This window comes from Trachypithecus francoisi, unplaced genomic scaffold (genome assembly GCF_009764315.1).
Source record: "Trachypithecus francoisi isolate TF-2019V2 unplaced genomic scaffold, Tfra_2.0 Lachesis_group15, whole genome shotgun sequence".
Lineage (NCBI taxonomy): Eukaryota > Metazoa > Chordata > Mammalia > Primates > Cercopithecidae > Trachypithecus > Trachypithecus francoisi.
In genome coordinates this window covers 78,356,871-78,371,429 of record NW_022681460.1, presented here as the reverse complement: position 1 = coordinate 78,371,429, position 14,559 = coordinate 78,356,871, and the positions used below count along the sequence as shown (strand labels likewise).

Sequence of the window (14,559 nt, the reverse complement as noted above, 5' to 3'; positions counted from 1 at the left end):
TCTGTGGTCCCACCACCTCCTCCGCAAGGGACGCTGAAAGCTGTCTGGTACCCAGGACACCTTCTTGGGATGAGTACGGCCATTCGCCCTGGCTGAGCCCCAGGAGTGCGGGCAGGGGTCGCGGGGGGCGGGTCGCCAGGCGCCCCTTCCGGCCTTTCTCTGCTCGCGGCGGCGCTGGGACAACCTCTTGGCGGCTCAGCGCCAGCGGTTCCCAGCGCGGGCGGGGCCGCGGCAGAGGCGCCCAAACCGGTTGCACAGAAACAGCGCCACCCGCGACTGCCCGCGGGGCCATCTCTGGCTGCCTTTCTCTCAAAAACAAGGGCAGGGACGGGGGCGGGAGGTGCTCCAAAAGAAGGCGGGCCGAAGCGAGGTACGGCTCCCTGTCCCCGCGGAGGGGCCAGAGCAGGGCGCGCAACTCCGGCGGGAGCTGTCCCGGGTCGTGAGCCGGCCCCGCCTTGGTGGCGGCGCCCCCTCGCGGTCCAGAGTCAGGCGCAACGGCGGGCTCGGGTCTCCAGCCCGGCGGGGAGGAGGAACAGGGTCTGCGGGGCGGGGACTCGGGGCCGCGGCGGGGCGCGCACACGCGGGCGGGGCGATCTGGGGTACCGGCCCTTGGCGCGACTGGCCAGGCTCCCAGAGCCCCGGCGCCGCCCATGGCCGAACCGCTCCAGGCAGACCCCGGGGCGGCCGAGGACGCGGCGGCCCAAGCCGTAGAGACGCCAGGCTGGAAGGCCCCGGAGGACGCGGGCTCCCAGGTAGGCGCCGACCCAGAAGCGGAGGGGCTGGGCCCGCCTTCGGGCTGATTTGCCATGAGGCCAGCGGGTCCCATAGAGTTAAGTAAAAAGTACAATTCTTTAAGTTGTCCGAGTCCCTACCCCGTATCCTACACAAACGAGAAACCCAGGTCATTTAGGTCTACCCTCCCCTCTACCCCAGTGCAGGTCCCATCTCAATTTCTTGTCTTTGCGGGGTGGTGGGGCGAGGAGGAACTGGTTATGTCCCAGAACGCGCGGTGGAACCCTCCGAAGCGAGGGGGTGTAATAGGTGCTTGTCTTTAAAGTGTGAATCGAGTCCCCAGCGTGTGGGGTTAGGGCCGCTGCGGTCCCTAATCGCAAGGAGGGGAACCTAGTGGAGGGGCACCTCCCAGACCTAAGGATGCGGGGACCTCAGGCTGGACCCCGGGGCGGTGCAGCCCCTAGACAGGCCGGCTGCAGGTCGACCCGAGATCATGGCACCGGTATTTTTGCATCTCACTCCTACCCTCTTAGAATTGCTTCTCGAAGGTTTCTCTGTTCCGCTTTAGCCCGGAAGTTATGAGATCCGACACTATGGACCAGCCAAGTGGGTCAGCACGTCCGTGGAGTCTATGGACTGGGATTCAGCCATCCAGACGGGCTTTACGAGACTGAACAGCTACATTCAAGGCAAAAACGAGAAAGGTAAAAGCAGTTTTCTATGTAATTATGCATATTGTGAAAGAGTCCCTGGGTTTCTTACTGAGTTTTAGCTTATCAAAGAAATATCCTTTATAATAGAAAAATAAGCAAGTCATCAAAGACTTGTCTTGTTTTCAGACAAGACTCCTCAGGACCAGGGTTCCACTGGGTATTACTTTTCAACCTCTGCTCTCTGATTTTGCTGGATGAACTGGGGTTTGGTGTAACGCGTGATAAGTCCTTTTCCATGGCTAACGCTTCAAGATAATTTGCTGACTGGTAGGATCAGAGACATCGGGAGGCAAGAAGGTACCAAGATTAGAAGCATCAAGTCATAGCTTTTGGTCTGGCTTTGCGGCTATTTATATTTTAGCAGGTCTCTTAGCCTGTGGGACCTCATTTTCTGAATTGTAAGAAAAAAGCATTTACTGACATTGTAATCTCTAATTTCCCCTTTTATCTCTAAAATTAAGAATTTATTAACCCAGAATATCAGTATTACAGAAAGTGGTTTAATATGGGCAGTGAGCAGGTTAGTAATTTTGGCCTTACTGTTTTAAGATGAAAATTATCTTGAAGGTAAATATGTCAATAATGTGAAGTAAATCAAGAAACCCAGATCAAAAAAGAATAGGTTAAATGTTTAAAGCTGTCAAAAATACACTAAATTTGCTTTCATTTTTATGTCACAGAGATGAAAATAAAGATGACAGCTCCAGTGACAAGCTACGTGGAGCCTGGTTCAGGTCCTTTTAGTGAGTCTACTATTACCATTTCCCTGTATATTCCCTCTGAACAGCAATTTGATCCGCCCAGGCCTTTAGAGTCAGATGTCTTCATTGAAGATAGAGCCGAAATGACTGTGTTTGTACGGTAAGTGGTAGATAATTTATAGCATTGCTGACTGCTAGTTTTACTTACAGTTTAGCTCCAATGCAATTTCAAAAGGCTTTTCACCCTTCCATAAAATTAGGTCTAATGCATTTTGTGATGTTTTCCTACTGGCTTTGTTGTATATGTTACTGAGGTCTGTCACAAGATAATAATCACTTCATTTAATGAGTCTATTGCATGCCCTTCATATAAGACACGGTGCAAATTATATGCCCCCAAAACAAAAGACTGCAATATAGTTAGATCTGAACAAAAGTACTTTAAACAAAAGTCTTAGTTTGTTCAGGCTGCTGTAACAAAATACCATGGGCTGGGTAGTTTATGAAAAACAGAAGTTTATCTCACACATTTCTGGAGACAAGGAAGTTCAAGTTTAAGGTGCTGGCAGTTTCAGTGACTGGTAAGGGCCAGTTTCCTGGTTCATAGATGGAACCTTCTCAGAAATGTCCTCATGTGGTGGAAGAGGCAAGGTAGCTTTATTGGACATGTTTTACAAGGCTCTACCCTCATGACCTAATCACTTTCCAAAGGCCTCAACTCCTAATACTATCACATTAGTGATTAGGTTTTCAAAATATGAATTTTGAGGCCCAGCACTTTGGGAGGCTGAGGCAGGTGGATCACTTTAGTCTGGGAGTTAGAGACTAGCCTGGGCAACATAGCAAGGCCCCATCTCTACTAAATATATATATATATATATATATATATTAGCCAGGCCTGGTGGCACATGCCTGTGGTCCCAGCTACTTGGGAGGCTGAGGTAGGAGGATCACTTGGGCCCAGAAGGTCGAGGCTGAGTGAGCCGTAATTGCACCAATGCACTCCAGCCTGTGTGACAGAGTGAGACCCTGTCTCAAAAAAAAAAAAAAAATGTATATATGAATTTTGGGGAGACACAAACATGGACTTCATAGCTTTCTGCCCTGACCCTGTAAAATTCATATCATCTCACATGCAGAATATATTCATTCTATCCCAATAGCCCCAAAAGTCTTAATTCATTCCAGCATCAACTCAAAAGTCTAAATTCATCTAAAGATCATCAAAATCAAATCTGAGGCTCAAGGTACAGTTTATCCTGAGGCCGATTCCCCTCCATCTATGAACCTGTGAAATCAAACATGTTATATGCTTCCAAAAAAAAAAATGGTAGGACCGATATAGGATAAATACCACATTCCAAAAGGAAGAAATGGGAAAAAAGAAATGGGTAACAGGTTCCAAGTAAGTTCTAAATGTTCAGATTAATTTTCTGTGACTCAAAGCTCTTCCCTCTGGGCCCACTGGGATGAAAGTCCCACTTGTGAAGCTCTGCTGAACAGAGGTTGGGCCCCCAAGGCTTCAATTGGCCCTGCCCATGGCTTTGGGTGGCCCAAACCCACTGCAGCTCTCACAGTTGGAGGGACCCCAGGGGCAGTCCTACCAGGCTCAAATTACACACCAGTGGCCCTCCCAGTCTAGTGTGCCCTGCTCCCATGGCTCTGTTAGCCATTTTCCCTATTGGGGACTCACTGCAGTAGCTTTGCTCTCACTGTGGCCCTCTGCTTGGATCACATACCTAAGGCCCTGGGCAGCTCCATCCTTCAAGGTGGAGGTAGCCACACCCCCACAGCTTATGTACTGGCAGAGGTGGCACCACATGGATGCTGCTGAAGTTAACTGCCTGCACCTTCCGGGGGGACAGCCATAGCAGCCCCGGCCACACCTCACTCCACTGGAGCTGAACCTGGGGCATCCAAGGAGGGCTGCACTGGAATGCAGGGAACAGAGTGGTGAGGCAGTGTTGGCGGTGAGTTCCACAGCCCCCCAGGTGCCCAAAGACCCTCCTTTGAAATTGTTCTGCCCCCGCCAGGCACTGAAACTTGGCCTGTGATGGGAGAGGCAGCTCATAATTTCTGAAATGCCTTTGGCACCATTCTTCCATTATTCTGGAGAACAGGTCCTGGTTTCTGTTTAGATGGCAGTTCTACATTAATCTCCTTATCAAAGGGTTGCTTGGCCTTACCCTTGTTCTCTCTGGAACAAGCTTTCTCATTTCTTTTAATATGGATAGGCTAAGAATTTTCCAAATGTTTAAGTTCTGCTTCCCTTTTGATTAAAAATTTACTCTTTAAATTCTCTCTTCTTGTATTTAACTATCAAGAGAAGCCAGGCCACATCTTCCATTCCCATTTTGGTTAGAAAATGTTCAGCCAAATATCCTGTTTCATAACTCACAAGTTGTACTGTCCACATTACACTGGGACACAAACACAGTTTCTTTGCCATGTCATGACAAGGATCACCTTTCCTCCAAGTTCCAATAAATGTTCCTCATATCCATCCAAGACCTTATCAGAATGGCCTTTACCTCAAACCACCATGATCCAGTATGACTCCCACCCTCTCCTTAAACTGCCCTTGCCATCCTCAGCAGTGCCTCTGTATCTGTCACATGGTTACTGTCCTCTCCCATGTGACCCTTACAGCAGTCATGTGTGGACCAATCTGGTCCGTTAATACTTGCTTATCCTTTAACTTTCAGAGTGTCACTCTCTTGTCATTTCTGCTCTCCCATTTCTTTACCTCTGTTGGACCGTCCTCAGCTCCCCACCCTAGGATCGCTGTTGACACCTGTTTTAGACCCTCATTTCAGAGCCGACTTATTCTGGGTGATCCATTCATATTGTTTCAACTCCCTGAGTCAAATGATTCTCAAATCTATTAAGTGTCTCCAGATCTGATTTCCCTACTTGTTGGACATCTCTCTTTGGGGTTGGGGGAATCAAACTCAACAACCCTAAAAATGAGCCTTCCCCCAATTCCCAAATCTTCTCTGATCTTATAGTGCCTGTCTCAGTTGAGGGCCTCATCAGCCAGATAGGCTCCTTTTTTTTTTTTTTTTTTTTTCTTTCTGAGACAGGGCCTTGCTCTGTTGTCCAGGCTGGAATATAGTGGCATAATGATATCTCACTGCAGCCGGGAACATCTGGGCTCAAGGGATCCTCCCACTTCAGCCTTCTGAGTGGTGTGTGCCACCACCATGCCCAGCTAATTTATTATTTTTTGTAGGGACGGGATTTCACTATGTTGCCCAGGCTGGTCTTGAACTCCTGGGCTCAAGCAATCTACTTATCTCAGCCTCCCAAAGCATCGGATTTACAAGCATGAGCTACCATGCCCAGTCAAGACAGCTTCCTGAGCAAGGAATTTACCGTCACCAGCAGCACACTGTTCCTGACAACTGGTTCCCAAATCTGGCCCATTGACCTCAAAAATGATTCAGGGATTTGTTCCCTTCTCTCCATCGCCATTGTGACTTACTTGGGTCTTCATCTTCTAGGGACTGCACTAAGTCATCTTTGTGTACCCTAGTTCTCAGCACATGCCTGGCACTCCCAGTAGATCCTGGGATGTTGATTGATCTCAACTGAATAATTTCTTGACTATTTCACTTCAGTAGCCTGCAAGCCATCTTCCTTGCCACTAGTCTTTTCCTCCCCTCTTCCACACTGGTACTGTGATCTTTCTTACAACAATGACAAAAACCCAAAATCTCTGTCGGATTCCTCTTGTTTCCCCAGGGAAGCTCAGATTGTTGACACAGTGCACAGTGCCACATATGACCTGGCCCAGCTCTGTCTCCAGCAGCTCCCCTTTCCATCACTTGGGCTTCTCACCCTTCACGGACCATGCCATGTTCTTCCACATCTTGTTACGTTTGACCTCAGGCACATTAGTCCACTTTTCCTTGCTAAAATTTCCTTGTTTTAAAATGCATATGATCATAGTACTTACCTATCTCATAGGGTTGCCATGAAGATCAGATGAGTTAATTTGTATAAAACACTTGGAACATGAGCATCAGGCATTCCTAGCTCTAGCACTCTCTTCTCACTCTTTCTGGAGAGCCCACTGCCACCCTACAGGACAAATGACACCTTTTCTGTGATGCCTTCTTCAGTTTCTCCACCTAGCTAGCTACTCTATCCTGGTGCCCTTCCTTCTATTCTTCTTCTTCTAAGTAATAGTGACTTATTCATAGACGGAAACTTCTTCAAGAATATGACAGCATGTTACTATGTCTATATATTCTAGCCCCTGGCAAGGCAGGCTCCATATATGTTGTTTGTGTTCTGAATAAAACCATGAATAGATCATTGTGAAACAACACACATTCAGAGAACAAAAGCTTATTTCTAATTAAAGGGTTCAATATTTGATTTTAAGGGGAAATAAATTTGAAAACAAATTCCTTTCAGGCAGGACATGCTAAGCATTGATTATTCATTAAGGAAATAAAGAATACATTTAGGAGCCAAAATGTTTCTTTCTTTCTTTCTTTCTTTTTTCTTTGAGACAGAGTTTCACTCTTGTTGCGCAGGCTGGAATGCAATGGCCCAGTCTTGGCTCGCTGCAACCACCGCCTCCCAGGTTCAAGTGAGTCAAGTGCCTCAGCCTTGAATCACTTGGGATTACAGGTGCCCCCACTATGCCCAGCTAATTTTTGTATTTTTAGTAGAGACGGGGTTTCCCCATGTTGGCCAGTCTGGTCTGGAACTCCTGACCTCAGGTGATCCACCCACCTTGGCTTCCCAAAGTGCTGGGACTGCAGGCGTGAGCCACCATGCCCAGCCCAAAATGTTTCTTAACCTGTGGTTCAGAATTATATTCAATCGACATGAAAATGATAGAACAGAAGAGTTATATCAACTCACCTGCAGTGTTTTATTTTGTATCCATGTGCATGCAGAGATTCCTACACTTGGCAGGATTAAAAGGGAACTGCATGCCAGGAATGGTTCTGGGTGCTGGGTAGACATTGTTATATAAAACAGACATGCTTTGTACCCTTGAAAGATGACACCTCATCTGAAGCGTGGTAGGATTGATTTTTTGCACTGGCACATTGGTAACAGAACTTATACCAAAGAAAGCATATTAGGAAAATTTTTGTTTCTCAGTGTTTCTTATTCTTCACCCTCAAAATCAAATTCATCATGCTTGCCTGTCAGCAGCTCAGCTAGGTCAGTGCTGTCATGATTTAATCTCAGGATGTTTTTGTTTATATACTGTAAAATCTATACTTAAACTTTTATTCTCTTTTCCCACTTTTTGTTTTAAGCTTTTGACTGTCTTTTCTTCCACATCCCCATAGCAACCTCCTGCCTGGATCCTTCCTCACCAGTCTATTATCTATCTGCCTATATTCTAATCCAGATCTGATCAAGTTGCACATTTCTGCTCAACATCCTTGGAAATAACCTCAAAAGGCCTTAGGCTAATGCACAGGGTTCTCTGCCTTCTAGCTCTGACTCACCTTCCTGGCCTCATTTTATGCCTCACTCTGAAAACACTTGGTATTTTTAGATTTATGGTCTCTTTCCTATCACTCCCCTTTCTTTGTTCAGCAAAACCATCCTCCATTCAGGCCCAATTCAGATGACTCTCCTTACCCCAGATTTAATCATGTCCTCAACGCTCCCACAACACTTTGATCCTGTCCCTGTTTAAAACCCTTCTCAGAGGCCGGGCATGGTGTCTCATGCCTGTAATCACAACGCTTTGGGAAGCCAAGGCAGGTGGATCACTTGAGCTCAGGAGTTTGAGACCAGCCTGGGTAACATAGTAAGACCCTGTCTCTACAGATTTTTTTAAAAAATTAGTTCGTTGTGCACCTGTGGTTCCAGCAACTCGGGAGGCTGAGGTGGGAGGACTGATTGAGCCCAGGAGGTCAAGGATGCAGTATGCTGTCCCACCATATTCCAGCCTGGGCAACAGACAGATTGAGACCTGGTCTCAGACAAACAAACAAAAAACCTCAGGATGTATAGAGAGAACTGCCAAAATGTTTATCTGTTCCCTTGGATCATAAATTCAGAGAGGTGAAAACTATATCATATTCATCTGTAATCCAGCGCTTATTTTCCCTAGGGGAGGGAAAAAGGGGCAATGTTCAAGTGAAAATTGAGTCTGGAAAAGGGGCTTCTACAGGGGTGTCAGTATAGTTCTCTGATCAGCAGCACCGGCATGAATGTGGAAGCTCGGTAGAAATACAGACTCTCAGGCCCCACCCCAGACCTGAATCTGCATTGTAGCAAAATCCCCAGGTGACCTATATGCACGTTAAAGGTTTGAGAAGCACAGGGTAGAGCACTTGAGATTGTGTAGGTTCCAAATCCACCTGTCAACAGATGGGAGGAGGGGATGCATCCTGCTGGGTTTCCTCAGTGCTTCTGAGGTCACACGGAGACCAGGAATCACAGATAGGAGTGGTCAGTTCATCTGCTGACAGAGAGTAGCTTTTTTTATTTTTATTTTTTGAAAAAGAGTATTGCACTCTGTCGCCCAGGCTGGAGTGCAGTGGCATGATCTCAGCTTACTGCAACCTGTACCTCCCAGGTTCAAGCGATTCTCCTGCTTCAGCCTCTCAAGTAACTGGGACTACAGGCGCCTACCACCATGCCCAGCTCATTTTTGTATTTTTATTAGAGATGGGGTTTTACCATGTTGGCCAGGCTGGTCTCAAACTCCTGACCTCAAGTGATCCGCCCACCTCAACCTCCCAAAGTGCTGGGATGACAGGCGTGAGCCACCGCGCCTGTCCGAGAGGGAGTAACTTGGAAGTTGCACTTCACCCAGCATTCACGGTACCGGCACCCGCTGTTTGCTTCAGACTGACATTCACATCAGTATTAAAATCATTCACGGTTATTTCCTTTCTCCTTTGTAGGTCTTTCGATGGCTTTTCTAGTGGCCAAAAGAATCAAGAACAACTTCTGACATTAGCAAGCATTTTGAGGGAAGATGGAAAAGTTTTTGATGAGAAGGTTTACTACACTGCAGGCTACAACAGTCCTTTCAAATTGCTTAATAGAAATAATGAAGTGTGGTTGATTCAAAAAAATGAACCCACCAAAGAAAACGAATGAGAAAAATGAAAGGAAGTTCCACTGTCAGAGGCAAAACGTCTGTTTATCATAGACACCAACGTGACCTCTAAGTAAAGTGCGTGTCTAGTGTCTTCTGTTGAGAATACTACTATTAATGAAGCTTATTTCCAATGTGCCTTTTTAATGCTTGAAGTTTTATCTACATACACAGGTAACAGAGGACAGTAGTCTGTAAACATATAAATTGGTCATAACTATGGCGGTCTTTATTTCTGTGAGGCTCTAGGGAAATTTCACGTCACTTCCCTCTTCTTCACTGCATCACAATCATATTTCCTTTTTTTTCTTGGATTTGTGTCAGTTGGATGATACCCCCCCAGATAGTATCAATAAAAATGTTAAAAATTTATCTTGTGTGGAACCACTAGGCTGCCAGGCCCGGAGAGGTGAAATTCAGTTGGACACAAAAATCAAATTGTCTTTTGTGGCTGCCACCATTACATTCTCTGTTGTATGTATTACATTCCCTCCCGCATCCTTCCACTGCCCCACTGCCCCACTGCACGGGAATACTCCATTTAACTCCATTTAAACGTAGTGAATTCATTCCTTTCTTTCTAGTCTCCACTGAACCCCCTAAAAATCTTGCTTTTTCCCCTAAACATTTCACCGAATTGTCACGTATTTTCATTCATTCTTGAACTCATTGTAGGGAGCCCCTGCTCTGTTCCAAGCACTCGGCTAAGGTAAGAAAATCTGTGTCCCAAGCCCCTCATCGCTGACTTCCTCTTTACTAACTTCAACAACATCTTTCCACCTCCTTAACTATTTCATTCACCCTCCCACTGTGAACACGACAGATAAGGCCCCTGGCCTCATGGAGTTTACATTCTAGAGGGTGAGGGAGTTCAACACAAATAAGATACTTGAAATTGGCAAGCGTGATGAAGAACCGAAATAGGGCAGTGGGGTAGAGTGTGGTTAGGTAGGGTGTGGTGGGCATCACATAAGGTGGTCAGCAAAGGCCTCTCAAGAGACAGTTGAGACTTGAATGACGAGGAGTTGTCAGATGAAAGCCAGGGGCAGACATGACAGTGTTAAAGGGAGAGGCCATGTTTGGTACCTAGAACAAAAAGCTGCACACACTGCTGAGCAAGAGAGCACTGTAGGGCACGGTCTTGTAGGGCACGGTCTGTCCTGATAAAGAAAACTGCTGACCTTAGGCAGGGTTTTAGGAAGGATTAACAGACTTTCAAAAGCATTTAGGAGTTGATCGAGCTTTAGTTGTGGAGATGCAGTTACCAGAGTGAGGCCGCTGCTGATTAGCATGATTTAGAAGCCTGGTTTGGAGGTGAGGTGACTGATGTGAAATTGTCATTGATTGTTTCTGGTACTTAATTGTTACTATGACCAAAGAATGGTCAGTTTTATTCTGGGAATTGAAGTTGTGGCAGACAACGTGAGGTGTGACACTCAAATTTACCTTCAAGAAAGTACCAGCCGCCCAGTTGTGAGGGGTGTGGTTCGCTGACAGTCTCCCCTGTTACTGTCTTCAGGGTCCACGCCAGATTTCAAGATAAGGATACACTATTCTATGGGAGAGAGGGGGACCTAGTCAAAACTGAGCAAGGTAGTGGTAGCTGACAGCATGCTTTTTTTCTGGCAACGTCCAGCCAATAACTGAGCAAGGTGGTGGTATAAGACCTAGCCATTTAGGCCAGGTGCAGTGGCTCACATCTGTAATTCCAGCACTTTGGGAGGCTAAGGTGGGAGGATAGATTGAGCCCAGCAGTTCAAGACCAGTCAAAGCAACCTAGTGAGACTGTCTGTCCAAAAAATAAAAAATTAGCCAAGTGTGGTGGCACACGCCTGTAGTCCCAGCTACTTAGGAGGCTGAGGTGAAAGGATTGCTTGAGCTTGGGAGGCGAAGGTTGCAGTGAGTCATGATCATGCCACTACACTCCAGCCTGGGTGACAGAGTGAGACCCTGTCTCAGGAAGAAAAAAAAAAAAAAAAAAAGACCTAGTCATTTCTACCAGCTTAAAACCCTCTAATAAACAGCCTCTGCTCTGGAGCTTTTTGGTGGGCTGGTAGAGACTTTGTTAGATTCTACAGTTCCTCTGCTCAATCCTGCTTTTCCCTTTTCCTTTCAGAGATGTCACTTCACCAGTTTTGTACTCCTAACTCCATCTCAGCCTAAAATTGGCACAATTGGTACCAGTGGCCCACGAATGTAGGTGGTAAGACAGCATTAGCAGGCTGAGTGACTCACTGGCTGGCTCGGAGGCCCCCATCCCTGGTGGATAGGTGACACAGACAGTCCCTGGCACAAGAAGGTTGTCCAATGATGAAGACTGCAGATGAAATGGCATGCTGCTACAAGGGAACGCAATGACTGCTGGGTGATTTGGGTGTCTCAAATATGGGAAGGTGGATAAAAGAGACAAGGACAATGGGCTTCCATGGTTATTGCTGAGCTGGATTGACATCCTGCAAGTGGATAATGAAAAACTGAGGTCAGATAACAAACAAAACTAAGTGTGAGCAGCAGAGTCTCTGTGGTAGCTTGCTAACAAGTCCTCATCTCATGCTGTAGCCAAGCAGAGCAAGCTGAAGGTCAAGCACAGGATTCCATGGTAAAGGTAGCTAACAGCCAACAGATACTCAACCAAGCCAGGCCTGTTAGATCAAGGTCAGAATCAAATGTGGGAACCTAAAACATGGGATGGGGGCATTTAGTGGATATCCCCAACCATTTGACTCCCTAGGAGACTCTGAATATGCAGAAGAGGCCCACCCTTCCCCATGAAGAGCTGGAACTACCCTCCCTTCCTGCCTCTCCCCTAACACAAGGGAATTCAGTGTCCAAGGTCTTTCCCCATGAAGCAACAGGTGCCCCTCAAGATTGGTCCCTCCCCTTCTCCTGGCTACCAGGCCTATAACAAGACTTAAGTCAGAACATAACTGATTGCAGCTGAGGGGTCTGATGAGGGAGAAATGGACTCTATGCCAGAGGAGCCACCTAACCTGGTGGCATGTACTGCAGGGGGCAGGGATATACTCTTGGGACTAGATCCTGAGGGTGCTTGGTCAAAGGGGCTGGGTTTTTACAACTATAAAGGAGAGGGTATATTGACTTGGGGCTCTCAGGATACAGGATTTCACACCATGAGAAAAATGCCAGGAGATAATACAGACTCACTGCTCTAGGGTGGCTTCGTAGAAGCCTAGAAAGAGTGATCAAAATGTTGAAATGCCTGAATGGCTGGGACAAACAATAGAGAAAGGAATGAGAAGGCTCAGGGAAGGGAGCCTGCTGGCATGGATACATGAGGCAAGGGGACCCATCAGACAATTATGTTCCACGGGAAGGCCCAAGGGACCCATCCTTCAGCAAGGTCGCTGGGAATGCACTGGTGAGCAGGCTTGAGCATCATGAAGGAGCTCAGCGGTGGCTCTCCTCGGCAGGCTGGGGCTGGCAGGAAAGATTGTGATGGAACTTCGCTTGCTGAGAGCAATGTGGATGATAATGAGACCTTGAAGAGTCCAGGTGGCAGTGCCAGCCACAGAAGCCAGGGTGCCATCAGTATCCTGTTAACCACTAAGCTCCAAATGGCAGCCAAGGGGCCCTGACCTGTAAAGTCTCATGGAAATAGTTGGTAGAACAAGGCATTCCTAGGGACAAAACAGCTGACTAATCAAAAAGGGTAAGGCTTTATATATAATCAAAAGCAAGCAAGAACTGATGAGCAGGGGACTGAGAGAGATCACTCCAATTAAAAAACAAAAACACGATTCCTTGCCAGTTTCTAGTTCAGTTTTCTGACCCAGAGCTCATTAATTGCAGAGGTGACTGTACTATAGGGGAAAGTTTCCTGCAACATTTCAGCAGGTATACACAGTAATGATCCCCATTCTTTTTCTAAAGGCTCTATGGCCGTTTACTCAGGTGGCTCTACCCTGGGGAAAGAGGAATACCTGGATACGTCAGGGTCCAAGTTAACATCTGATACCCACAAACCCAAAGTGTCATTACAGTTCCTCCTCTTCCCATTAAAATGGGAGCATACAGAGGTTAGAAAGTAAATGTAGTTCTAATCAAAGTTTGGCTTACAGCAGATCTCCTGGGCCTGCAGGTTATCTGATTGGTTATCTGCCTAATTCCTGAATGTATAATTGAGACTGACATCCTTGGCAGGCAGCATAACCCCTACATTTGTTCCTTGACCTGTGGGGAAAGAGTATAAGCTTCTAAACTCCATCTCCTCCAATCAGGGCAGTAAACCATAATCATTATTGCCTTGAACAGTGTTTTTTAAGCACCTCAGGTGAACATCTGCTTTTGGCCATGATGATGAAATGGGAACCCAATTTACCCGTCCCTCTTAAACAACTAAAAACGCAGACAAAATATGTGAAACAATGGTTTTCAGACACTGAAAGTTCATAGTACAGGACTGTGATCGCTGAGAGAAGGGGGAATAATGAGGTGAGTCCAATGATTGCTCAAGCTAATGGCCTGGAGGCAGTTTCTAGGCAGCAAAACAGGGAGGGGGAAGCCAGAGACCAGTGGTCCTGTTGTGTTGAGCAGATGGAGAGCAATGTTACTGGAGGCCAAGGTGAGTAAGAGAGGAGAGAAGGAAGCAGCACATACACACAGTGCTGTAGATCTGCAGTGGGTCCCCTAGAGTCCTTGGTTGAGTGAAGGTGTAAGAAGAAACTACCTAAGCCAAGAAATGAGTAACTGGAAAGTAGTAGAGCAAATAATTTACAGATCATCTACGGGGCTGCGAAAAGTTTGGGTTTCCATTAGCCATAGTAGAAATAACTCATAATGCATGGGTCATCAGGTGAAGTCCTCCAAAGGGTGTTGCCTTAGTTTTGAGGTCAAATTGTTCCTAGACCAAAGGCTTATTTGGACTTCCCCTAAAAAAGCTTAAAGGCAAGCCTTGGAAGGATCAAACTAATTTCAAGAAACTTAACAGTGGCTCAGAATAAAGCCCAATACCATTTATAGGAATATAACAAAATCCATCAACAAACAACATAACACTCATAATTCCCAACATCCAGTAAAAAAACGTACTGGAAACAAAGACAAATATAAATTATGGCCCATAATTAGGAAAACAAAAGAGTAATCATTAGAAGTAGACCCAGAAGTGACACACATGAAGAAATTAGCAGCTTAAATTATGTGATGTGGCAGATCTTATGTACTGGAGGTAGGGGGAAAGAAGATGCAGTGTGAACAGATGACAAGGCCCAGTGAGAGAATCACAGTGCAGGTCCCTGGGGCCCTGAAGCAAGGTGGTTCTAACTGCAGGAGAGAATCATATGCTTTTTGTAAAACAGCCTCT

The 14,559-nt window shown here is 46.4% G+C and overlaps 1 protein-coding gene across 1 annotated transcript; it reads left to right on the top strand.

The window, feature by feature from the left end:
- Nucleotides 1-354: 354 nt before the first annotated feature.
- HEBP2 (heme binding protein 2) lies at nt 355-9,608 on the top strand. Its single transcript, XM_033235320.1, has 4 exons — nt 355-752; nt 1,301-1,436; nt 2,126-2,306; nt 9,040-9,608. Exons 1-4 carry the CDS (start codon nt 651-653, stop codon nt 9,236-9,238), a joined length of 618 nt encoding a protein of 205 aa, XP_033091211.1. The 5' UTR covers nt 355-650; the 3' UTR covers nt 9,239-9,608.
- The last annotated feature ends 4,951 nt before the right edge of the window (nt 9,609-14,559 follow it).